The sequence below is a fragment of the Gobio gobio genome (genome assembly GCF_949357685.1).
Source record: "Gobio gobio genome assembly, chromosome: 15".
Lineage (NCBI taxonomy): Eukaryota > Metazoa > Chordata > Actinopteri > Cypriniformes > Gobionidae > Gobio > Gobio gobio.
Genome location: NC_137108.1, coordinates 43,744,908 through 43,771,924, shown reverse-complemented (window position 1 = coordinate 43,771,924; position 27,017 = coordinate 43,744,908). Strand labels below are relative to the sequence as shown.

Sequence of the window (27,017 nt, the reverse complement as noted above, 5' to 3'; positions counted from 1 at the left end):
AAATAAAAAAAAAAAAAGATTTACAGACTTTGTCAAATCTGAGTACAGTTTGAGACATTGTTGTAGATAAAGTTGATACTTTAAAACAGACAATCTCCAAAAAAGTAGTCTCCATGGAGTTCTCAATTATGTTACATTAAAGTATCTTTTTCACTTTGACTAGACTAAAAACAACCGATCAACTAATCCTAAAATCAAACAATCCTTAAATGGTTTCATCTTTAAGATCGGGAAACCATCGCAGGTCTTTTTTTTATTTCAAGTGTTGCTTATACGAGAAATATCTCAGACATCAAGTTGATACCTAAATGAATTTACAACTGAGAACTCCATTAAGTCTCCTGAGCTATGAAAGAGCAACCGCTGAGCAATAAAATGTACCTTTAATTATGCTGTTTGGATTAATAAAAGTAGAACATCTGTAAAGACAGCATGTGGTTTCATTTATTCTGTTATTTGAGGAATCCTTTCAACCCCAGTAACCAAGTGTGGTGGATCCTTAACTGTGGAAAATCAATGAAGGAAAAGCTCTCCTGATCCTCCACACCGTGTCTGATTAAATGTAGCCGATTTCTACGCCTGTGCTTAGAGAGCCACAGCCTGAATAGAGAGCCAGAGGGAAACCAGTGTGTGGCGTCGCCCCAAAAGCCCAGGAGGCAGAAAGAGAAGGATCCCGCAAACTGGTTATTATGGTCATCCCTGATCACAGAGGGCATTTCCCCTCCAGCCGCCCCCCCTCGCCATCTTTTCCATAGCCAGAATCAAAACGACACATGGCTACACACGCCTGTGCCTCATAAGCACACAGAAACAAACACTACGATGCACAATAGAAGCATCAGAACCTGTCCTAACGCTGTCCCCAGGGAATCATGGGAAAGCAGCTCAGCCTTCGCATCTGTCTCCTGCCTAAAGGGAGAGTGGGATGACATTCCTTCACGACAGTCCCACCCGCGACAGGCTGCCTTATGAAGCCATCATTCACCCGATCAATGGCTCAGCGGCCTCAACCAGCCTCCCCAGGAGCGAGAGAATAGGGCAAGGAGGAGCTGTGGGCTCCAGTGGGCCGGACGGCCCGCTAGCACTGTGATCTTTCACTCCAGCCAGTGAAGAGGCAGAAGGGAAAGTGATTAGCTACCCTCCTCTCACAGCCAGCCACAAACAACAACCTCCACCGAGGAAAGGTGCAACCTTTTTAATGGAGATACGACACTCAATACACAACCTACAATATGCAAGTGTGACATTTATACTGTGTTAAATGTGTTTTGTGGCCTATGAGTACTTTGCCATCACTACTTTCAAAGAACTCCTCAGTTAAACTGCTTACACTGAAACAAAACAAAGTTCACTCAGAAGCTGATAGCACATTTCACAATGAATTACAAAGAAACTTTAACATAAATGTGTTCATTTTGATCTAGAAAGACTGAAATAGCAATTTCTTGTAAAACGTACTGGTGGGTGAAGCCTGCGGGATATGATCTAAATGTTTTTCCCTTTCATCTATGCATCACCTAACTGTGTCAGTCATACACATCGCCAAATTGTAATTAGCTTGTCACTACATCAAATTGTTATGAATTGAACAAAACCTCACAGGTTTCATAATTCTTAATATCACCACAAAACAAATGAATAACTCAAATTAATTGCATGATAACGCTTTAATTCAGGGTCCAATTCTCACTAAAAAACGAGTTGCTTATTAGCATGCATATTAATAGGATATTGGCTGTTTATTACTTATAATGCACATATTAATGCCTTATTTCTGCATAACCATAAACTTAACAACTACATTACTAACTATTAATAGGCAGTAATTAGGAGTTTATTGAGGCAAAAGTTGAAGTTGATAGTTAGTTAATAGTGAGAATTGGACTTAACTAAACTAAAGTATTACATTAAAAACAAATTATACAACCGCTATACATATATCCAACCAATCTAAGTGGTAAGTAATTCATAGCAAAAGTTGTTTTACTAGTGAAAAATGTAAACCATGTTATCACAGAGCGATATAAAAAAAGTTGTATATAGTATACTATATATAGATTGTTTATATCACCACAAAATGTAAACTGCATTAACGCACAGCTCTATAAAGTTTTATCCACATACAGCAGCCTACATTCATGTAAAGCAATATATAGCAAATCTCAACGGCCTGATTTTTTATTTTGTAGCAAAATGTAACTATTATAGCCCAGCTCTTTATAGAAAGTTGGATTTAAAAAATATTTCCAACTTTAAACGGTATACTTGTTTAGAACGATATATATAGGGGTGAGTGGGGCCCAACCTAACGCGGGGTTAGTTGTAACACACATGGTTTAACACTTTCCACACATGCCAGGATGACGAACCTTAGTGTATTTACTAGTTGCCATATCAACATTATTTAGAGAGAAAATTGCGCCAAAATAAAAAAAATCTTTGGAAGATATCACTGAACATTTATTTAACCATAGCAAAAGTAAATTTGTTACTTAAGTTAATTTTTCATTTATGTTATTTGTGTTTATTTAAAAGTAGACAAATCTGGTATTATTTTAATCTTATATCTGTTATTTAACAGTTGAGAAAGTTCTTTAATGCTGATCTAACAGCAGAAGACACGAGCCGGGGTTAATCCCAGTTGTCACACTGTGTTACAATGAGCCCCTAATAGAACTGCTTTTCTATTCTATACTTTTATGAATTCTATGGAGAAACCATGAGAAAGAGGTGAATGAAGACAAAGTCAATGTTCAGAAATTATTCATTATTATTATTGTTTTGAACAATGCTGCATAGCTGTGTTTTGCAGTGTGTTTGTTGTCAAACTCAAAAATGCCATTATTTTATATGAAAAAGTTAATAATTGTATTTTATTGACAAAATATTTTAGTTTGCCTTGGATATTTTTTATTTAGTTTTATATTTTATTAGATCATAACATTTTAAGCTGTCGTTTGGTCATGTTACAACGTGCATGGGGCATGTTGTCACATTTCACTCTCATTCTTTCAGGGTAAATCAAGAAAAAAGTATAAACTGTATTAATGAAACAAAACCACATAATTGTACTAGACAGGTGTGAAGTTAATGTGGGAACCCCAAGTGGATTTACACAAACTGAGAAAGTCAAAAAGTGTTAGTTTGTGTCCCGCTCTCCCGCATCTCTCAACAGTTTGTTTGCTTGTATTGCCATAAGAAATTGGCAGCTCAATACATTTGACATTTTCGGCGTGTCGACAAACTAGGAAAGCACCATAGTCTTGCAGCGAGTATTCATTAACCAACTTCCACTTGATCCTCAATTTGTCTCTGGTAATTCATCTACAGAGGACAAAGGTTGCCATTAACAAGAAACATCGGCGCATTGCAAGACTCAGCTGTCTTTATTTTGCATGATGAGAATGCTGGCACTGCATGATGGTTTAAATGGGCTTTTGATGACCTCAGCTTCTGCTCTCTGTAGGAGCAAATCCTGATCAAGCTAAACTGGGCTTTTATTGAGCTACTGAAGCACTGATTGCACTAGCCCTGAATGAGAGCCATTCAATGGAGTCACTAATTGGCCAAATAGGTTTATAAGGCAAATGGGTACAGAGGGAGGATAAGCAAGTGTGACCCTAGATGTTAAACCAAAGCTTTTTTCAGATGGGACTAGTTAAGGGAGGTTAAGTCATTTAGTTTCAGTCCGAATCAAAAGACCTCTTTTTCTTTAAATTACCTTTGGCTAACTTGTGCATTCTCTGAGAAATCTCAACTCGTAAAAGAAATGCATGCATCTGCCTGATGCATCTTTATTAATATATTTGGACCCATTTGTGGGTAAACTGTTCATAACGACCACTTAACACGTGTAAGTCAAACATCGTTTAGAACAATAAAACTCATCCAAGCAAGTAAACAGACAGGTTTTACCTTCTAAATGCAAATTCAAGTTGCATTGAGAGGCATGAAAGACATTGCAAATTTAAGTTTGGACAGAACTATTCATCTCATCCTGCCAATTGATGTGTGATACCTCCTTTACAGCTCCTCATTAGATTTGGAGGGAAAAAAGCCCTCTTTTGTGCCAAACACACTTGTGTTTACCCTTATCACTCTTATAGATTATGTGAACTTGTGAAACACTTTCTTCAGAAAGAGGGTCAAGTTAAAGCGGATATGCCAAAATATCATGGTGTACAGCTTTCAAATGGGGGTATGAATCAAAGCTTTGTCAAGCATTTACATTTACTCATTTAGCAGGAACAAAGCAAAAGTGTGTGAAGAAATGCATGTAAAATTAATGTTTCAGTCTCGTTTTCTGGAAAAAAACATATTGCAATGCATGCAAAATGAGCGGAACATTTGACAAAATATGCAAATGAATAGCTACAGTAATAGCAATACTACTAAGGTTAAGATTCAGATAGATTTCATGGTTCATTTTCCACTGCTAAAGCTGCAGATTTTTTGGCAGATCTACAATTATTTCTGCTAAAATGGACAGCCACCTCCTCCTTTTAACCTCTGAAATCAGTCCACTTGTTAATCGCATAATTACACAAACACTCAAGAACAGCGACTACAATGGACCCGTGGCACACCGAAGCCCATAGAATCGCACGGGTGCATATTTATTTACGTTCGTTAGCTCAGTCTGATTTTCAGCCGTTTGTGAAGGAGGTCATTATGACGGCACTCTACAATCCAACAGATTTTTGACCCCAAACAGCATTTAACACTGGGATGAGCAAATCTCTAAGCCGTGCATTGAAGGAAGGCTTAAATGCGAACTATGCATTCATTCACGCAGCGTTTTTTCAACACAAGGGAACGGAATCTCCCGCGAATGAACCATCTCAGGGAGTTTCTAAAACTGCAGGTTCTGGATGAGCTGCTAAGAAAGAAAGAAAAACAAGAGATGAAAAAATCCCCAAAGGTCCCTGTCCTCCCCGTCAACCCCCACTGTGGCCCGGCCTACAGGGCTTTTCTCTAGCGCCGGGGCCTCCGTTTGGCCCCCCTCTGTCTCTTTCAGCCCTCCACAAAGCAGCAAGCCACGTTATTTGAGGCACTAAAGAGTTAACCCTCCTCAATGCTCCAACACAATGGCCTCCCCATTGAGGGCTTTCTTCATTTAACCCTCCTAATGACAGGTTTCATCCTCTTTCCCCTGACAAAAAGGAGGAGCAGGAGCTAACCCACCACCTTTCTCTTTTACCTCCTTTCACATTCCCTCCTCTTTCCACACCTCCCAAAAGTGCTTGCTCTCACTTTAGGGTCTGATGTGACAGCTCTTTACAGTAAATGACACTGTCATCACTTTAGGTGACAGTTTTGGGCTATCGAGGCATTTCCCTAGAGGTAAACGCAATTACCAAACTCTTTCCCCTATCCCAGTTTAATATGCAGGCACAACTATAAATCAACAATTCGTAGGTTGATTCACCTGAAAAGTCAAAACTTGCTCCGTTTGTTTGGGCAGGGGAAAATGGCAACATACCTTAACCAGTGGTGTGGGTTTCTGTCTGCCCGACCAATACAGGGAGTGTCCGGGAAACCTGTTTGAAAACATTTTTTTTTACACATGAAATACTACAGATGCACCAATATTAAATTATGGCTGGTAAAAAGCCAACTTTCATGTTACGGCCGATTATCAATAAATGGCCAATATAAAAATGAATCAATCATTTTAAACGCCACATGTGATTTTAGGCTTCACAACATTATTATAATGTAAAAGGTGAAAAAAAAAATTGATATTCATTTTGAAATTTGCTAAAAAATTACATTTAACCATGCTATTAAATGTAAGTTTTAACTTTAAGTAAGCTTTAGATCACATCAAAGTTAATCTAAAAGTAAAAAGAAATTAGTATGCATGTTCATATAATATTTATCCATTTATATAAAATTTAATCGTATAATATCCACCTTATTTTTAACGTAAGCGCAGACGAGGTCATTTGTAAATTGATTGTGTCGGTCTTCCAGTGTCATCCGCTTTAATGCTTAAATGGGTGTTTTTACCATATTATTTTAAAGTTTTGTCGTAATTATAAACACACTCTGGTTTTTACCAAAAATAGTTTTATAATTTACTGCACGTTATTTCCCTATAGTGGCTCATGAATCGGAAGTCTCACACATTCACAGAAAATAGCTTACTTACATGTTGCAAAATAAGGTACATTATGTGTGTATATAAATATACACACACACACACACACACACACACACACACACACACACACACACACACACAGCATATACAAATATATGATGTATATACATGAATATATAGACACTTTCTAAAAGGGGGAAGGAAGGACCTTTGTGCAACAGTTGATATTTGACGTTTAGCATGGGTCAGTTCTTCCCACTGTTCTGCTGGGATGAGAAGACATGCTTCCTGTTGTTTGGGCTCACAGTTACTGATACAGAAAGCCGGTGCAGACGCGAGGAGAGTGCGAGAAAGCTGCCCACTGCTGCCAGCGCTGAGCAGGGGTGCGACAGGGGTGAGTAGTTTTGACTGGGGGTCGACAGAGAACATTGACAAGAGTGTTTCGCTCTAACTCAGCCTCCATGTCTCCTGTCTCTGTGTCCCACCCTTTTCCACACCAAAGTGGGGGGGATTTTTACGGTTGACCTTCTCCTCACGCTTTTGTGAACTTCTTCACCTCATGTCAATTCTCTTGACCTACTTGGTCGCCCCGGAGCAAGCCACTTAAAAGAGCGAGATGAAATTCTGTAGGACACGCTCGCATATGTTTCTGGTTGTCAGCGAATACTAACACTTTATATTCTGATTCTTGCCATTGAAAAGGCTTGAGCGAAAAAACAGAAGCAACTGTTTGTTACTGCCCTCATAAAAGTGCAAGGGGGGATGGAGAAGAACATTCACTTCAGAAATACATAACCTAAAACTATCATTATCATTCTGTTACATCTCAGATTTTCATTTTCAAGAGACCATTTCAGAATGTTAACACATAGCAACAAGTTTGTGTGTGTGTGTGTGTGTGTGTGTGTGTGTGTGTGTGTGTGTGTGTGTGTGTGTGTGTGTGTGTGTGTGTGTGTGTGTGTGTGTGTGTGTGTGAACATTCCACTTAATTATCTGTATATGTTTTCCAAACAGCGTAATTTTCATTCACACCAAATATGGAATCTAACTTGACTAAGGGCTGTAACAATAAATACCTCCATACCTCTGTCTCATCTTCCTCTCTGCCATCATCACTGACCTGGAATAAACAACTCAACCGCTCCTAGACCTGACTGCCGAGCTGTTGAGCCTCAGGTATAAGACCAGAAGATTGCAGGCTGTCAGAAAGCTGCACAGATAATGCACTTAAGAGTAAGTCAAAGAGCAAGATGCATTTCTGCTGGTAGATGCAGGATATTTTATGGTCAAACGAGTCCAAACAAAAAGCCATGAATGTGGGGAGGTTTAGTTTGTGTGTGTGAAGGGTGAGTGAGGTGGAGGGTTTCCGAGAAGGGCTGTTTGCAAACGGTCAAGAACCTTGACAGTCTAAACGTTTATGCAAAATGTGTTCTGAACACAAAAGCAACAGATAACTGTTACATTTTCTGATGTTCTTGCTCATGCAACATTTGCTAATATATTGCTACACTCTAAAAAAATAAGATAATTTAGTGGCTATAATTCCATGAAGAACCTTTAACATCCATGAAACCTTTCCAACGCACAAAAGATTTTTCACACTAACGCTGCATTCACACGGGGCTTCGGCGACAACGCTTCTCATTTACTTTGAATGGGTGACGCCATGCATTGCCGAACTGAATTGTGGGTTCAGTTGCGTCGCGTCACTGGCGTTGCACGCGGCAGAAGTTTTTAACTTTAAGCGCCAACACAGGCGTCAGCCAATCAGATCGCCTATGCAAATGCCCTAGCGCAGACGCCAGCCAATTGCGTTCATGCAACACTGGAAAAGTAATATGATTGGCTGTTGTCACCATGACGGTCACGTCAGCACCAGTTTCAGACACGCCCTCCGTCAAGCGTTGACGCCCTGAGTGAATGCTGCGTAAGTACCCTTAAAACTCATCTTTGATCACCAAATTGATATATTTAACTGTTTTTAACTGTAGTATTTTTTTTTTCACAGGTATTTTCTGAAATCATACTTCATTAAGTATACGCAGACCCACGAATATGCAAATTAGCCCCGCCTCCACTCAATCATACCAGATCAGAGATTCACTTGGTCAACATTTACTCAAGGTACTGAAGTAAAGGCTGCATAAAGGTATCGCTCTTTACAACACTGGTTGATTAGCTTTTAGCTTGACTACATTATCAAACAGCTAGTAATGTGTTACAATTGTGTTATAATAATGTAACACAAACCATGTTCCACCTCAGTCTGCCTTCGAAAAATCTGCATCCTTCGAAACGCTCTGAACAACTTAGAACGTCAGTGGCAAAAGGCATATAGTATATATCATCTACATAATTCACCCACTATATTGATAAATGTACACAATATTTCATATCAACAGAAAAATATACCAGGATAACCTGGTTTCTCTTAAGACTCTTAAGACATAGTTAATGATATGCTAAAGCCCGCCCCCCTCAGGACGTGATTGGTTACAAGGTAGTTTGTGACATAAGAAACATCCGCGATTTCATACTGCGTCTTTTTTTCACTGCAGTTTTAAGCAGAAAATACTCATCAATGCTGTTGACTTTACATTTTTTCACATGGTTTGTCCGAAAGCATATTAAAAACACCACATTGACATATAAACAACATTAAAAACTTGATTTTCACCACAGGGGGTCTTTAAGAACGGATCACTTTAAGGTTCTTTGGGGAACCTAAAATGGTTCTTCTACACTCTTAAAAATAAAGCTTCTAAAAGGGGGATTTTCACAGTCATGCCATAGAAGAACCATTTTAGTAAAACAGCTCTTAAAAGAACCATAATTTCTTAATTTCTTACAAATAAAGGTTCTTTATTGGCATCTATGCCTCTGGCTTGGCGTGCTCAGTTGGGGACACTAAATTTTTCAACTAAACATCGAAATAAATCTAATTAATAAACTAAATTAACCATTTAAACTAAATTACTGATCTAATTATTGATCCAAAGCCCACACTGTCACTGTATGATAATTGAAATGAACTGATGACATCAGCGTTTTTTCCAGAATGGCTATACAGCTGAATAAAATTATGCTGCATTATTTTCCTGTTTAACACTGTAAAGCTGCTTTGAAACAATCTACATTGTTAAAAGCGCTATATAAATAAAGTTGACTTGACTTGACTATGGTTCCATGAAGATGCTTTAACATCCATGGAATCTTTCCATTGCACAAAAGGTTCTTTATAATGGAAAACGATTCTTTAGATTTTAAAAAGTTCTTCACACTAAGAAAAAGATCTTTTATGAAATGTCCACTGAAAGGTTCATTGGGGAACCAAAAATGGTTCTTCAATGGCATTGTTGTGAAACCCCCCTTTTGGAACCTTTATTTTTAAGTGTTTGAAGAACATTTAAAAAAATCTAAGGAACATTTTGTATAGATGTTAAAGGTTCCTCATATAAACATAGATGCCAATAAAGAACCTTTATTTTTGAGAATGTATGGCATCACTGAATAAAATCCCTTATTAGGGTGTTCCGGGTGGTTGCACGACATTGCTATGTGGTTGCTAAGGTGTTTTAGATTGTTGCTAGGTCCTTGACAAAAGAGCCCACCCTCAAATCTCTATGACACCAGGATCTCTATGTCTTTAGATATGGCTCAGGTACCTCCTTCAACAAGTATACTTAATTTTATGATGAGAATTGTACAAATACACTTATCCTCAATTGGCTACTTGATTTGAGGTATCATTCACGAGTAGTGCGAGGTGAATTAAGTGCCAAAGTTTAATGCTTAGGGTCAGGGGTTGTAGCGTGGCGTGAACCACCTCAGGGCTGTAACCAGAGCGGACCTCTTCCCAACCAAACCAGCACTAATGTATGGCAAGTGAGAAACAGGAGATGTGTGTGTGCTGTACTTCTCAATACACCTTCACAACCCTATTGAACACTTTAACAATCTCTACATCAGATCAGCTGGAGAAGCAGATCATGTGTTAAACTTAAAGGGTTGAGAGGAACTGCAGTAAACCCTCGGCCAACCTCAAGGTTTGTTTGCTCAAATGTTTTATTTAACCCCTAATCACCACATTAAGGCTTTCTTTCATTTGGCCTTTTATGCTCTCAAAGGCCTCGTTTTAAAGCACTAATGAAAATAAACCGGCAGGGCCCCCGTCTCTTTATTTTGAGAGGGAACACTGGAGCCTTGGGTTCAGAGCGGGGTGAAAAACAGAGGGCATCTGGAACAAAGACCAGAAGACCCAGAGGTCAAATGGCCTGGTGTCCAGAACTTCTTCAGCGGACGCGGTCGGGGAGAGAGTGCGGCGCTTGTATAATCACAGATCCGTTTTGTCCATGCGTGTAGGATAAAATATATCACGCGGGGCTGACACGCCAACAATAGATCACGTTTTTTTGTCTGAGCTTGTGCGAGGCGCTTTTGACTCTTTTCAGCGAGCCACGCATCTGGACAGCCGCAGATTAACCCTCCATTCACTGGCCTGTTTTCGGCAGATGACCTCCGCGTCCGTCCTTTGCTGACTGCGTCCACACAATTAGACCCTGAGTGGGAGATTTCCAGGTGAAGAACATTATCCCGGGCTCTTTAGGGTCAAAGTTAATGAGGGGAATTAGAAACCATCGCTAACGTGTTGCAATTTTTTCCTCACAATTCTGGACAGTCTCGTTTTGTGCGCTCTTTATTCAAATAGGGGTCATCGCTTAGCTTTTGTGTTCTTATGAAGTGTGCTTGTATAACGAGATTTTGTTAAAATGGTGGTATTTAAAGGGCATTTGACTAGGCTGTGTTACTTTGACCCAGAGTTCAAATAGATGTATTTCCGTACAACGTGGAGAGTTCTAACTAATAAGACTAAGAAACTATTTGTCATGCTTTAGGTTAGTGAACAAACTAGCAACCCCTAAACTCTGACTTTTGCATGGGAAGCAAGCACCACTCGCATGTATAAAATAAGTAAAAATGACACTGTAAAAAAAAAAGTGTGTGATCAATAAGTTATGACAACATGTGTTTTTGCATTGCTTTAACTCATCAAACTAAGTTAAGCAATTGTCGACTTTTTTAAAATAAGTTATAAAAGATTCAACTCTTTTTTAAGTCAGTTTAATGTAATTTAAGTTGAAAATATCCAAGTTGATTGTACTTAAAAATTTAAGGAAGCCGTTTTTTACAGTCAATTAGTCGCATCTAACATAAAAGTTTGTATACACACACACACACATTATAAAAACATTTTTATGTTAGATGTGATTAATCATGATTAATCGATTCGATGTAGTAGTGCATTTTTAATGTAAATGCTACTTTTCCAGACACATTCACATTTTTATGAACTCTTCCTATGGATTGTGTAGACTTTTAAAGAGGTATTGTATTTTAACTACATTTTAAGGAAAGATTTATAAGTCTTTTGTTGTTTTTATTAGTGTGGTATGCTTCAGATTGAGTTTCACCATGAGCCATGTCATTGAATAACACTCAAATATCATCCTGTCTTACTCGCTAATGTCCCAAACGAGGTAATGTCCTGTCATGTGACCCCCATCACCCACCTGTGTAGACTTTGTCTTAATCCCTGCTGATCTCCTCTCTGCTTTGAATACTTGGACTACTGAGTGTAACTAATTCTCCCACACAAGGATATTGTCCTCCCCATTTCAGCTTTGTCTTTCCTCTCTTTCACTAGTCTCATTCGTTTGCCGAGCAGCCGGACAAAAAAAAATCCTCCAAATTAAAAAGACTTAATGAGCTATTACCCTCACTTTAAATCTAATTGTCTACTTTGCCTCCAAAATGGATAAACAATCAGTGCAGAGAATATCCCCTCTGAATGCACTGTTTCAACTCTTTGTTTGAAATCTGAAAACAATGCAAACTTTGCTTTGAGCAAAGATACATATGATTATAATGGGATCCAAGCATCTACATTCTTTTTAAAGAAAAAGTTCACCCAAAAAAAGAAAATCATCACGATTTACTCACCCTTATGACTTTCTTCTGTAAAACACAAAATGAGATGTTATGCAGATATCCCGAATGTTCTTTGCCATGCAGTGAAGGTGGATGATTTAAACAGTCTCTAAAATAAAAAAAAAAGAAGAAAAAAATTCATCATAAAAATTGCATATAATCACTCATGTACTATTAGTGTGTGTATACACAACCGTTTAAAAGTTTGGGGTCTGTAAGATATTTCATCAAAAATACAAAACAACAGTAATATTGTGCAACAATGCTGTTTTCTATTGTAACATTTATTCTGATTTGCTGCTCAAGAAACATGTATTATTATTATTATTATTATTATAATGTTGAAAAAAGTTGTGCCGATTCATATTTTTTGTGGACATTTTTTTCAGGATTCTTCAATAAATAAATATAGAAAGCTCAAAAGAACAGCATTTATTTGAAATATTTAAGACATTATAAATGTTTTTACTGTCACTTTTGATTCATTTAATGTGTCCTTTCTGAATAAAAGCATTCATTTAAAAAGAGGTCAGTAAGACATGTGTATACAGAAATTTGCTGTATTATGCATGCCGGATCATGTACGAGATTTGAAAGATAAGATGAGGGTGATGATTATCGGAAAAGAACAATATTAACAAAAGCAAATCATATGATTTCCGAGTGCTTGGAATATAGCACAAAAGTAGTATGGATTAAAATTGTTTTATTATGCGTTTTTCTCTCTCATTTCAGGGTTGGAACCACATAAGCATGAGATTTTGAATTTTTGGGTGATCTAAACCTTTGAGCACCACAGAGCGTTTTCATCACATTAAATGTGAACATTTCCCAGCAAATGGTGTACGTGTCACCCCCCACAGTACACAAACACTGCATCAGACGGAGGAATGGTACAGACGGCTATTCCATAGAGACGGCCAGCCCCTATAGGAGCTTTTTCAGACGACCATTTGGTGCTCCCATCCCTAACCTATTGACCCTCAACCTAGAGAGGTCAGCTGTGTCAGGGAGTCCAGATCCAGCACAAGCCTGTAAATCAAACGCTGGCGGGAACGGCGCACCGTCCCGGGTCCCAGCCAGGCCTGGCACCATCACTCTCCCCACTGTGACGCACTACCAGGCCGGTTCCCACTGAACCATGCCACCCTGGCAGCCCTCGTGACCCCGTTACGGATACATCAGCCTTCGGCCACTCTGTGGATGGAAAACGTTCGGCCATATAACCCTCCCAGGCCCCACCTGCATTACAGGGCTTCCTGTTCTGGCTTGCATCACAATCATGTATCTTTCAGGCACTGCCGCACCTGGAACTCAAGCACACAAATCACACTTTCAGGAACGTCCGTGCACCCCTGAGATGGCGACCGTTAAACACGCTTTGGTTTGACCTGTGTGGGATCACCCCAGGGCTCTCTCTAATGGACAGAGTCATAAAATGATCATGTTGCTGCTTTTTCAGCCAAACGACGACACCAGTTGTTGTGATTCCTCCCTGGCTTTGTGATCGGAGTCATCTGTTCCACATGAAGGAACTCGGGAGGGAAACCTATTTTACCTTCCGTTGACTCCATACTCCAGTGATGAAGCACAGTTGTGTCCACTCCTGCTCCACTGTAAGCAGCAGCGACTGACAGCAAACCATCTACATGCATAAGGTCAATAATACAATATCAATTCAGTAAATAGGGCTGGGTAGTAACTGATTTTATGTAATCTGGATTATATAATCAGATTGCTATACTTGTAATTAGATTATATTACATTTTAAAATACTCGTGATCAGACTAGTTACTTTTTTATTGATTGTACGATTACTTGTCATGAATTACTCACCCTCATGTCGTTCCAAACCTGTAAGACTTTTGTTAATCTTTGAAACACAAATGAAGATGTTTTTGATGAGGTCTGAGAGATTTCTGTCCCTTTGGAATGACATGAGGTTGAATAATTAATGATAGAGATTTAATTTTTCGGGGGAACGGTCCTTTTAAAAGCCTAAATTCAATCTGTTTGTCATATAAAGCGATCGAGTCTCTTCAGAAAATGTGGACTAAACCACTCAATTCAGTTTTATGATCTCTTTATGAACTTTGTGGTAGTTGCGTAGCTGTCAATGGAAGGACAGAAATCTCTCAGATTTCATCAAAAAGATCTTCATTTGTGTTCTGAAGATAAACAAAAGTCTTAAAGGTTTGGAGCGACATGAGGGTGAGTAATTCATGACAGAATTTAAATTTTTGGGTGAACTAACCACTTAAATATTCAATATTTAATATTCATATTCACAAAATGCCTCATTCACAAAAATAATTCACCGATTCTCCCTAATTCTTCAAAAAAAATTAAATTCTTCCAAATTTTATCTTTGAAATGTTTCTTTCTAAAAAAAAATCCTATTGCTTATATATGTTCAGAAAGTCTTCCAGTTTTGTGGAAATGCACACACAAGAACGGCCAGCTAGTTAGGCAGCTATAATTACAAATAAATTTAGTCACAATGAGACCACAAACAAGTCAAATATTTTTTAGTAAGCATTTTATTTGATTGCTTTATTTTAAACTACAATTTCGAAACCCCCTGCAGTTTCTACACAAACCCGTTTAAGAAAACCTGACGTACACTATATTGCCAAAAGTTGTGTGACGCCTGCCTTTACATGCACATGAAATTTAATGACATCCCATTCTTAATCTGTAGGGTTTAATATGGAGTTGGGATTTTTGACCATTCTTCTAGAAATGCATTTGTGAGGGCAGGCACTGATGTTGGACGAGAAGGCCTGGCTCGCAGTCTCTGCTCTAATTCATCCCACAGGTGTTCTATTGGGTTGAGGTCAGGACTCTGTGGAGGCCAGTCAAGTTCCTCCACACTAAACTCGCTCATCCATGTCTTTATGGACCTTGCTTTGTGCACTGGTGGGCAGTCATGTTGGAACAGGAAGGGGCAACAATTTTGGGAGCATGAATTTGTCCAAAATGTCTTGGTATGCTGAAGCATTAAGAGTTCCATTCACTGGAACTAAGAGCCCAACCCCTGAAAAACAACCCCCATACCATAATCACCCCTCCACCAAACTTTACTCTTGTTGGCACAATGCAGACAGGCAAGTACTGTTCTCCTGGCAACTGCCAAACCCAGACTTGTCCATCAGATTGCCAGACAGAGAAGCGTGATTGGTCACACCAGAGAACACGTCTCCACTGCTCTAGAGTCCAGTGGCAGTGTGCTTTACACCACTGCATCCGACAATTTGCATTGCTCTTGGTGATGTAAGGCTTGGATGAGCTGCTCGGCCATGGAGAAACCCATTCCATGAAGCTCTCTACACACTGTTCTTGAGCTCAGCTGAAGGCCACACAAAGTTTGGAGGTCTGTAGCCATTGACTCTGCAGAAAGTTGATGACTTTTGCGCACTGTGAACCTCAGCATGTGCTCTGTGATTTTATGTGGCCTACAACTTTGTGGCTGAGTTGCAGTTGTTCCCAATTGCTCCCACTTTGTTATAACACCACTAACAGTTGACCGTGGAATATTTAGTAGTGAGGAAATTTCACAAATTGACTTATTGCACGGTACCACGCTTGAATTCCTCGCTTGAAGTGACCCATTCTTTCCCAAATGTTTGTAGAAGCGTCTGCATGTCTAGGTGCTTGATTTTATACACCTGTGGCCATGGAAGTGATTGGAACACCTGAATGATTTAGAGGGGTGTCCCAATACTTTTGGCAATATAGTGTATGTGTAATACACTTCATGTTAACAAAAAGTGGAATTAATTTTCGTTCTCTTAGCATTTTAATATCTATATGTTAAAAGATCATTCTATTCAAATTAATGTGATAAATGAGTTAGGTCAAAAGTAATCAGATTATATAACCAAAATGTGCAACGTAATAGATTATGTTACAATTTTCATCATGTAATTTGTATTCAGTTAGGGATTACAGTTTGTCACTGTCAGTACATGTGCTAAAGTTTGGGTGTCAGTTTTAAAAAATGAATAATTATATTTAGCAAGGATGCATCGACTTTACTGTTACTGTTAAGTAACAGTAAAGACATTTTATAATATTACAAAAGATTTTAAATGCTGTTCTTTCGAATTTCCTATTCATCAAAAAATCCTCAAAAAAGGTCACGTTTCTCACAAAAATGACAATGACAATAAAAAATGTTTGTTGAACAGCAAATCAGCATTTTAGAATGATTTCTGAAGGATCATGTGACACCGAAGACTTATGTATATTTTACAATATTACTATATTTTAGAGCAAACATATTCATCCTTGACAAAAATAAGAAACTTTCAAAAGCTTTATAAAAAAATAAAAAATAAAATAAAAAGTACCGACTCCAAACTTTTGGTAATGTACAATTAATACTAATCTGGTTCTCCAACATATACTGCAGATTATTCTCTATAAATTTCTTTATGCACGTTCACAACAAAATCCCCTTGTCTGAATTTCCTAAGTATACCAGAGAGAAAATAAGTAAGGGATACACAGTTAGTCCATTATTATTACAAAACAAGCAAGACCCAAGGAAGCATGAAGTTCATTTTGCCATAGTGAATGACCGGGTGAGTGTACTTAAATGTATACTTACCAAATAATAATCATAATAATAAAAACTGTCATGAAATATTGATTTGAGTTTAAATTGTGAGATCGTTTTCCAGTGGCAACAGTCAATTATACGGTTTAGTGGATATTATACAAATATATTTGACTGTAAAATGCCGCAAGTGACCAACAGGAATTTTCTTGAGAGTTGTGTAATAAATTAAACTGACATATCAAACAAAGGAAAAGTGTGCCAAATTTTATACATGTAGGAAATTGTCAGGTGGGTTGATAAAAAACAAAAACAAGGAGCATAATTTGATTTGGTGTGTGGATTACTTACTCTTGACAAAATGAAAAAAAAAAAAAAAAAACATATCGCTATTAGATATCTAATTATTTATTTTTTCCTGTTAAAAAAGATTAGTGTTTCTCTGCATGTTGTCTAACACATTTCTATATCTTGATGATATTTGTATTAGATTATGAAAGCTGACCTAAGGATAGTGAGCCTATAGTATATTTGTTGCTATAATGAATCATTTTAACACTGCTTATCTAAATAAATAAACTTCTTTCAGACGTGTCTAAGGTGGGGGATCCACACAGCCAGATCCAGATCTGGAGGTGTCAAACACAGATCGAGCTTGTTTTGCTACCAATTAAGCTCTGCTTATATTCAATTACATAACCAGAAGTCATTTTCAAGTGGAAGAGACACCAATCCACAGATATCATGTTATTCGTATACCGACTCTGATCTTCTGTTGCCCTCTGCTGGTACACTTTATGCAAACTATTGTATAGATTTGAGATAATTCAGTCGTTTTAGAAGCCAGAAGGGTGAAAGTACCTGCTCTCGTTAGGTGACTCTCTACTTGATTCTGATTGGTCAACAGCAGCATTCAGCAGTCAAATATTTCTGAATAATGACCGTTGTCCTTTGCAATATAACTGGCCGCTCATCCAGGCAAGTTTTCTTCACAGCAGTGCCCGTCTTCTGTTTCTATATGGTCTCTATAAGCAAGATAATAAAAGTTTCAAGTAAAATAAATATATGCATCAAATATTTGGAATAATTACAATTTTTTATGTTTTTGAAAGTAGTCCCTTAAGCTCACCAATATTTATTTGATAAAAATACAGTACAACAGTAATAATGCAAAATAAATACAAATTAAAATAACTGCAAAGTATATTTTAAAATAGAAAACCGTTATTTTAAAACATAATATTTCATTGTTTTGATCAAATAGATGCAGCCTTGGTGAGCAGAAGAGACTTATGAAAAAAAAATCATAATTATTCCAAACTTTTGACCAATAGCTTATCAACTTGAAAAGTAACATTATAACAAGTTGGTCACATCATTCTTAAGAGTTATTCAAAACACTGCTAATTTGAATTCCAAGTGATAAAACGAAATAAACATTTCCTTTTGATGTAAATTATAAATTGTGTTTTATTAATTTTACTTTACCAGTCCAAGCCAATAAGACCAATTTCCTTTATTAATGTTTTGTAGTGAAGTAGTTTAAATATTGAGTTGCGTCGCTCAGCTCAACATGAAAGATATGCATGAAGCAAATGTGCAACTAAATAACTCACTACATCTGATTATTATAATAGCCCATACAAGTTTTTGATTCTGAAATGAAATGTCAGTCATTCTCGACCCGCCTTCAGTTTCTCGGTCATTGTGTCATCATGCTTGGATCCTCCCATGCACGGGGGGCTTTTGGCCAGGCTGGGGTTGCTGCTCCACTGCTGGGGCGTCTTGGCCTGGATGGCGAGGGCATGAACGCAGGTGCTGAGCTCCTCCCGCAGGGTCTCGTTTACAAGCCGATGACGCTGCAAGAGGGAAAGACCCACAAACTGAGGACTCACCACCAGAACTCTGAAGTGGGACTCTGAACCAGGGGGCACAGCATGCATGTGACTCTCATTTATGACCTCCAGGTGCTCAGGTTTGAGGTCCTGGGTCAGTTTTGTCCGTATGGTGGTCTCTACAGGACGGGGACAACTGGGATCCATGTGAGGCCGGTGATGGGCCAGCTGCCTTGATAAGGCAAGGGTGCAGGATGAGGGACGCAGGCAGCGGAGGGCACTGGACAGCATCAGGCGCAGGAGATCACCTGCAGGAAAACATCAATGAGAAATTTGTTAAATTCCCCATGAAATCAAAACAGACAATCCTTATTTTTTTTTATGGAATACTACAGTATAGTATAAATTATTTCTCTGTGCATATCTTTTTTTTTTTACCCAAAATAACTTCAAGCAGATCTCGGCAGCCATTGACTATCACAGTGCGGAAAAAATACTATGGTAGTCAATGGCTGCCGAGATCTGCTTATTTACGAACATTCTTCCAATTATCTTCCTTTGTGTTCAGCAGAAGAAATAAATTCATTCAGGTATGAAACAACTTGAGGGTGAGTAAATGACGACAGAATTTTCATTTGAGTGAACTATCCCTTTAAGGACTTAAAAACTACGAATAGACCATTATGCATTCTGTAACATACTTGTGGTGTGATGTGTACGTTTATAATAAAGGAGATATTTGATGGCTTTCTTAGTAAGGAGTTTATATTTTTATAATGATTTTCATAATTTTATCAAAAAGGTTGGATGTTTTAGATTGAGACAAACTAAGACATCAAAACATCAGAGACTTCATCATACTGTATATACTGAGGTTTATGCTGCTGTTTTTACCTTTATTAAACCTGTTCAAATGCAATACATCCAAGAATCTAAGCAGCATACATAAATAATATTATAGTAATTTAGAGATAATTGACCTTTTCAGCGTTTGTTAGGGATTATAGTAAAGCTAGTAAATCTTTTAAGATATTGAGGATGATGACAAATTTTCCCAACATTTCCTACCTCCTGTGTTTAAAACGTTTTGGATTATTGAAAGGAAAACAAGACCCTCTTGAATTATAATTCATAAACTGACACTTTTTAATGCACCACCAGAGAGGACCAAAGAAAATCTATACAATTATTTTAAATTCGCCAATATGCTCTATTAATTGTTAAAGAAAACTAATATTATTATCATTTGAAGAAAACAAATCTGATTTATTTTATTTCACTGGGGGCACAAAAATGCCACAATGACCTAAATGCCAGATATTTTTCATATCTCGGACTGCTTGCTGCAACGCTGTCGAAACATGTATAAAAGGGAACTGAACATTTTAAACACCCGTAATTCCTATAGCAGAACTGAGAAATATATCCAAATTGAAATCTATTGCTTGTTTTGATCTCTTAAATAAATGTCATGCTCTATAAATGGTATATTGGTGTCGCAAAGTTCACGCAGCTTCATATTGACACCCAGCCGAAGTGGCTAGAATTTATATTTTCTAGATTTCCTGACACATTTGATCTTTAAAATGTCATTTCCAGCACAGGTTTATTTAAACAAATGACAAGTGGCCTAGAAAATACATGGTCACAATTATTTCACTCACCTTTCGTCTTCAGCGTGTTTTTGCAATAACATACACAGGAAGCGAGTCATGCAGATCCTCCTTCACTGTTTAGATGGCGCCGGGCAGAAATGACTCGACTGCCGCCCAGCGGCTGGAAAGAGAGTTGCGTCAAATACATTGTTCTACATTTGTTTTGGTGATAGGCCTATACTAAAGCGTTTGGTTATACTAAACAGTTTAGGTTTTATATATATTGGGCCTGAAATAAACTTTTTTGACTACCTGCCACAGTGACTTTTTACCTGCCAGTTTTTTTTGCCTCACAGGGCTCGACATTAAGCCTGTTCACATGCTTGTCCTTCAGACAAGTAAATCTTCACTTGTCCAAATAAAAAATGTGCTTGTCCGGATTTTTTTTTGTGTGTGTTTTAATTGTTCAATCAGCTTTGACATATTTAAATCTGCATATCTTTGATATTTTTACATTTTATAAAGGGCATTTTTTTCTATAATCTTATTAAATATAGGCTGTGCTTCAGCTTTCAGTTTATATTCTTAAATTTGATCTATAAATTAATTTAGAATAAGACACTAGCCTATAGGACCGTTGCCAATAAAATTGAATAATTTACGCTGAAAAATTACAACTGCATTAAATAATGCTATCAGATTATTTTAAAGGTCCCGTTTTTCGTGTTTTTTTGAAGCTTTGATTGTGTTTACAGTGTGCAATATAACATGTGTTCATGTTTCGCGTGTAAAAAAACACAGTATTTTTCACACAATTTACTTATCTGTATACTGCTGTTTTCACTGTCCTCAAAACGGCTTGAAAGATTTCCCTGTTCTATGAAGTCCCTCCTTCAGAAACACGTAACGAGTTCTGATTGTGCCAGCGGTTCCCGTGTTGTGATTGGATAGCAGCTTAGCGCACGCAGAGCGCACGTTACCGGAAAGGTCACGCCTCTCACCATAACGGGGATGCATGCGCTCAATGATCTCTAAGTACAGCGTCCCTGGGAAAGCCAAACAAAGGTGACTTGACTCCGGGATGAAAATAACAGCGTCTCGACGACATGGCGACAAACAAACTATACGAACGCAACCGAACGCAACACTTACTCTTATCCACGCGGGAGCAACAAGACCACGCCCCCTTTTTCGCGTACTCTTGTGGGCGGAGGTTAGTCGACAAACTGCTCTACTGACGTAATTAAAGCAGCAAATACCAGGATGTAGTCCTAACCAGCCGTTCGCTGTAGGCTTTGAAAGGGAACTTCTGTTAAATAAAATATCTCGCTTGGCATTGAACTTTGAGCTTTATAATTTTACAGGTATTATAAATGCTCTAACAGCAACATTACACACTAACTAAAGTTTGAAAAATGGGATTACGAAGAACAGGACCTTTAAATATTTTTGAAGGTGACCGACTGAGTGAGTCATTGAGTCGACTCGTTGAAACGGCTGATTCATTCAGGAATGAGGCAGGTTTATGAATAGGGCATTGAATCTTTGATTCAACTGATTCATTCAAACACTGAATCATTCAGTAACACACTGTTGTTGTGAGATGTGTTATTATGGTTCTGCTGAGATCTTTTTTTGGAACTATTTTCACTGCTGAAATCAAACAAAAACACTCAATATTCAATATATGGTCCGCCATAACTTCCGCTAAGTGAGGTCAAAATATGAATGTGGTCATAGATATATCGATCGTAGATTCTTCATTCTACTGATCCGTGCAGGCGCTAATGAGGCATCTACGTTTGTCTGTTAAGAGGTAAAATAATAGCATAAAAACTGCTCAGTTTCTCGCAGAAATTTATCGTTTCGCTAGATAAGACTCTTATTCATCGACTGGTATTGTTTGGTATTGTTTAAAGCCCTTTGAAGTGGTACTGAAACTGTCATTTGGACCTTGGACCATTTGGAGTCCATTGAAGTCCATTATATGGAGAAAAATCCTGGCATGTTTTCATCAAAAACCTTAATTTCTTTTTGACTGCAGAAAGAAAGACATGGACATCTTAGATGACATGGGGGTGAATAAATTATAAGCAAAAGTTTATTTAAAAGTGAACTTATCCTTTAAACTACGGTTGCTGTTCATCTCAATATATAACAAATACACTAAAATACGCCAGCGTTTTGACAGGCATAAAGTTGGTTTGACGTTCGATAGTTGCAAATTTAGGGACCGCCAGTTACATATGACATTGTACACATTTCTATAGCATTTGAACAAAATGACTTACAGTATCCAAACAAACTGTAAAGTGTTCATCTAAGTGTCAGCTGTGATGCACACCTTTTACATATTTGATCATTAAAATTCAAAGATAGGGAAAATGTTGAGAAAGATGAGGAAATTGATATGGCGAGTGAAGGGCATAAACTCAATGATTTGAACTGTGCTTGGCTAGATGTGAACTCTGAATTGGAACAGTACTTGGGTAGCGACTGATGACGATTCACAAGTTCACGAGAACACAAGAACAGACAAGAACGCATGTCTCCCTCACACCTGATTCAACTCATTAATGGGCATGTCAAATAAGGGAGACGAGACATACAAAATGTGCAGGCTCCCAAGAGTCAATTAAGAGCTGCTTGCTGTTAGCAGCCTGCTGTCGGCATCATGGCCACATACAAAAAAGGCAAGCGTAAAAGAGAGCATGACCTTTGGGCAAAGGCTGGTGGCAGACAAAACATTATTCAGGCATTTCTTAGACATGGTGTAGGAAAAGGACAGGCAAGGTGGTCCATCCTTGTTGTTTAACTATGTATTACTGTCTTTGGACGTCTTTTAAACACATTAAAATGTATAGATTCACGTCATTTTGTATTCATTTTCATATTTAAAAATGTCATATTTACATGGTGCAGGGATTCCCCCAACTTCTTTGCCCAAATATATTTTCTTAAAGAAACCGCTGAGAATTGAAGTTAATATTTTAGATCATCAATAAAATAAAAAAACCTCAAAAGTCAATAATAATAAGTTAATTATTGTTTTTAATAAATTATTTTAAATTATCAATTACTTAATGTTTTAAAAATGTTTAAATGTTTTTCATAGCAAAGAATGGAATATATTTTCTTTCCCTTTGTATTTTTATATCAATGTCACAAGATTATCCTATTCAAATATATGTGATAAACAAGTTAGTTCAAAAGTAATCATAAAATGGTAGGCAGATTACACACACACCCCTAAACCTACCCATCATTTTAAAATGTTTAATAAAACATTGTTTAGTATGTTTTTAAAGCTATTTTAAATATGAGGATGTATCCTTTGGCTCCCACCCACAGTCTGTAAACATGTACATAAATAAACATTTACAGTAAACCGTATAGATCCATACAATTACCAAAAATGTTGGCAGATGAGTCAGCCATGCAGTTATCTAGTGGCCAGCTGACAGAAATAAAATGAGAAATATGCCATACTTTAGGTCATTCCGTTCAAATGCTCATGAGCTTTAAAGTGTGTATGTATGTATGTATGTATGTATGTATGTATGTATGTATGTATGTATGTATGTATGTATGTATGTATGTATGTGTGTGTGTATGTGTGTATATATACACTTTATAGCTCAATAGCATTTGAATGGAATGACCTAAAGTATGGCTTATTTTGTATATGATTCTGTACAGTAGTGAAAAGCTACTGACATGATTTAGACATGATTTGACCGTCTTAACACTGCAGCGTTCAACAGTGTTATAAATCCACTTTAACACCACAACCTTAAGGCCTGTACACACCGGGACGAATATCGCACGCGCTTATCGCCAGCGTTTTTCGTGATGTTTTTCGGCGCGTCTTGAGTGTTCACACCCAAGCGATTTCCACTGGCGATGCGCCGAGTGAACGTGCACATTCAGTAGATGCGCTCCCGGTACACAAGGTGGTGCTGCGGCACTTTAAGCCTCTGACACTCGCTTGTCACACAGAAGGAGAAGAGAGACAGCATTTATGTGCTTGCCAAAACCACAGATATATTATGTCTATGGCAAAACCATTCACACACTTTTTGCTAACTGGCAAGCGGCATTAGCAGCCCATCTTCTTCTTTGTCTACTTACTACTTCTTCTTCGTATCAATGCGTGCTAGGCAAGACCGATTTTGTGCTTGAGCGCCACCAAGTCGTGTTTTACTGTCACTTCAGCAGCTCCAGGCACGTGAACAAAAGCGCTGATCTCATTGGTCGGCCAGTTTTTAACGCGCCGCGTCAAAATAAAAAAACGAACCCGAGGCGTTTTTTTTTTAAATTACGCTTTTACGCCTGGCGTTTTACGCGTCGGTGTGCACACTCACATTGGCGCCCATTGTTTAGTCACGAGGCGTTAAACGTCGGCGATAAACGCGCGCGAAAATCGTCCTGGTGTGAACAGGCCTTTAACCTGTTAACTTGTGTCCCCAGTTGGAACCCAAATCAAAGAAATGACAAATTAAAATACATAGTTCATGAAGCCTTTGGACTTTAAACATGTAGACTCATTCGAAAGAAAACATTTGGCTGCTTTGTTGTCATATAAATCAATGATAACATTCTGAGATTTTAAAGACCATGCTATGTGTTTTCATGCTATTTCATTTAGAGACTAAAATGCTAACTGTTTTTAGCTGAGCACAGCTTCATAACACAATTTATGAGAATAACAGCGTATTTTACCACAGACAGTAAAAGAAATAGACACAGCGACCCCATTGGCTGTATGAATCAGTGAGTCGATTCAGCAGTTTGGATCGCCAAAGTCAGCAGTTTGGCGGTTTGACACGCGATCCAAATCATGATTCGACTCACTGATTCATAACGCTTCAAAGCTTCATGATGCCGTGTTTTGAAATCGTCATCACTATACAAGTCGTTATTTAGGGGTTTTTTTGCGCACAAAAACTACTCTCGTCACTCCATAAAGTTCACTCCATTGTAGAACCACTGTAGTGAGATGGACTTTGTAACAACGTCTTTAGAACCTTTTATGGGTCTTGAGAGTGTACCGTGCATTGTGCCAATGGAGCCTTTCAGAGCCATCAGATTTCAACTAAAATATCTTCATTTGTGTTCTGAAGATGAACGGAGGTCTTACGGGTGTCGAACGACATGAGGGTAAGTAATTAATGACAGAATTTTAATTTTTGGGTGAACTAACCCTTTAAGTGAAAATAAAGTAGATTTGGCCAAGCTGCTTAGTTACTTAAAGCACATGGCTAAGCTACTGTCAAGCTACTGCAAAAATTAGTTATGCGAGCTACTTAGATTTACTTATTTATATCTAGCTACCCCCAAAAACTGAGAAACACTACATTCTCAAATAAATACGATTTACCAGAACTGTCTGTTTGAAGCACCTGTCCTTGAACACATTTCCTGTCCTCGGTCCAAACAGTTTGCAGCCATTTTGCCAGTTTTTGGTCTGGTGAATGAGAGTTGAAAATTGATTCCGCAAGGGTGGACCACCTTGCCTATCCTTTTCCTACACCATGTCTAAGAAATGCCTGAATAATGTTTTGTCTGCCACCCTTTGCCCAAAGGTCATGCTCTCTTTTACGTTTGCCTTTTTTGTATCTGGCCACGATGCCGACTGCAGGCTGCTAACAGTTAATTGTTTGACCCTTGAGCCTGCACAATTTGTATGTCGCCCTTATTTGACACACACACACACACACACACACACACACACACACACACACACACACACACACACATTAGCTCATGAGTTGAATCTGGTGCGTTCAAGTCATGTCGACCAGTTGAACGCACATGAATGCCACCACAAAGTCGTAAATACCAGTGGGAAACATGGCGGAATCAATGGATGCAACGTTTGTAGTTGAATATAACGTGTATTTGGCAGTGACACTGTCAGGCTTTGTCATTTACAACAAAGTAAGCTAGCATTGTAATAAAACAATTAGTCCAATATAATCATATACCGTTTACAGTGGCTTCATAGATTGATTAAAAAAGTAAAAGATTAAAACTCACCTGATGCACATTCTTTGTTCATTTTCTATAAGCAGAGTTAACAAACCTTGCTGTATTTTCGTCAAATTCATTAAAAGAAGGTACACCGCCATCTTGCTCCGACCAAAGAGACTTGAACGCACATTATGTCGTAAATACTTCTCACCTTGTAAATACGAACATTCCAGGAGGACTTGAACGCATGACCAGAAGTCCACAAGACCACGCAGGTGTGCCTGTGCCATTTGAGACAAGGCCTCAATATGCGTTCTTGTGTTCTGGTGAACTTGTGAATCGTCATCAGTCGCTGCCCAAGTCCTGTTCCAAGAGTTCACATCTAGCCAAGCACAGTTCAAATCATCGAGTTTGTTGTGCCATTCACTCGCCATATCAATGTCCTCATCTTTCTCAACATTTTACCTATCTCTGAATTAAAATGATCAAACATGTAAAAGGTTTGCATCATAGCTGACACTTTAGCTGCATAGCTGCTGTGGTCCCTAAACTTGCGAATATCGAACGTCAAACGTCAAAGCTACGCTGTTTCTCTCTGGTTTACATATTTGATTATTATTCAAATAAACTGTCAAATCATGTCTGCTTTCCCACCCTTTTGTTGAGCATGGCAATAAAATATTTTAATTTATATGGAAACAGGGCTTTGGACATTCTGCAGAACATGTATGTTGGTGTTTCACGAAAGAAAAAGTCATACGAGTTTGAAACAACGTGAGGGTGAGTTAAAGGGATAGTTCACCCAAAAATGAAAACTAGCCCATAATTTACTCACCCTCAAGTCATCCTAGGTGTATATGACATTCTTCTTTCAGACGAATAAAATCTGAGTTATATTACAAAAGTCCAGGCTAATCCAAGCATTAAAATTGGATTCATAGTTGCTCTGTTTTTGAAGT

The 27,017-nt window shown here is 38.1% G+C and overlaps 2 protein-coding genes across 3 annotated transcripts in view; both read right to left on the bottom strand.

The window, feature by feature from the left end:
• The window catches only part of nr2f5 (nuclear receptor subfamily 2, group F, member 5), a 49,256-nt gene extending 37,053 nt beyond the window's left edge, over positions 1-12,203 (bottom strand). Inside the window, exons 1-2 of the mRNA XM_079836547.1 lie at positions 12,107-12,203; positions 5,483-5,540 (exon numbers count right to left, since the gene is read on the bottom strand). The gene's annotated coding sequence lies outside the window, so the exon portion shown is untranslated. The remainder of the gene's footprint in view (positions 1-5,482; positions 5,541-12,106) is intronic.
• Positions 12,204-14,624: 2,421 nt separating this feature from the next.
• On the bottom strand, positions 14,625-20,226 carry bola1 (bolA family member 1). Of its 2 annotated transcripts, XM_079836544.1 has the most exons (3): positions 20,155-20,226; positions 18,344-18,798; positions 14,625-17,680 (listed from the first exon to the last, which is right to left on the bottom strand). In XM_079836544.1, the coding sequence occupies exons 2-3, from the start codon at positions 18,779-18,781 to the stop codon at positions 17,645-17,647; spliced, it is 474 nt and encodes a 157-aa protein (XP_079692670.1). In that variant the 5' UTR covers positions 18,782-18,798; positions 20,155-20,226; the 3' UTR covers positions 14,625-17,644. The 2 variants fall into 2 exon arrangements, with proteins under 2 accessions (XP_079692670.1, XP_079692671.1); XM_079836545.1 differs by lacking the exon at positions 14,625-17,680 and having other exon boundaries at positions 18,157-18,798.
• Between the last annotated feature and the right edge of the window lie 6,791 nt (positions 20,227-27,017).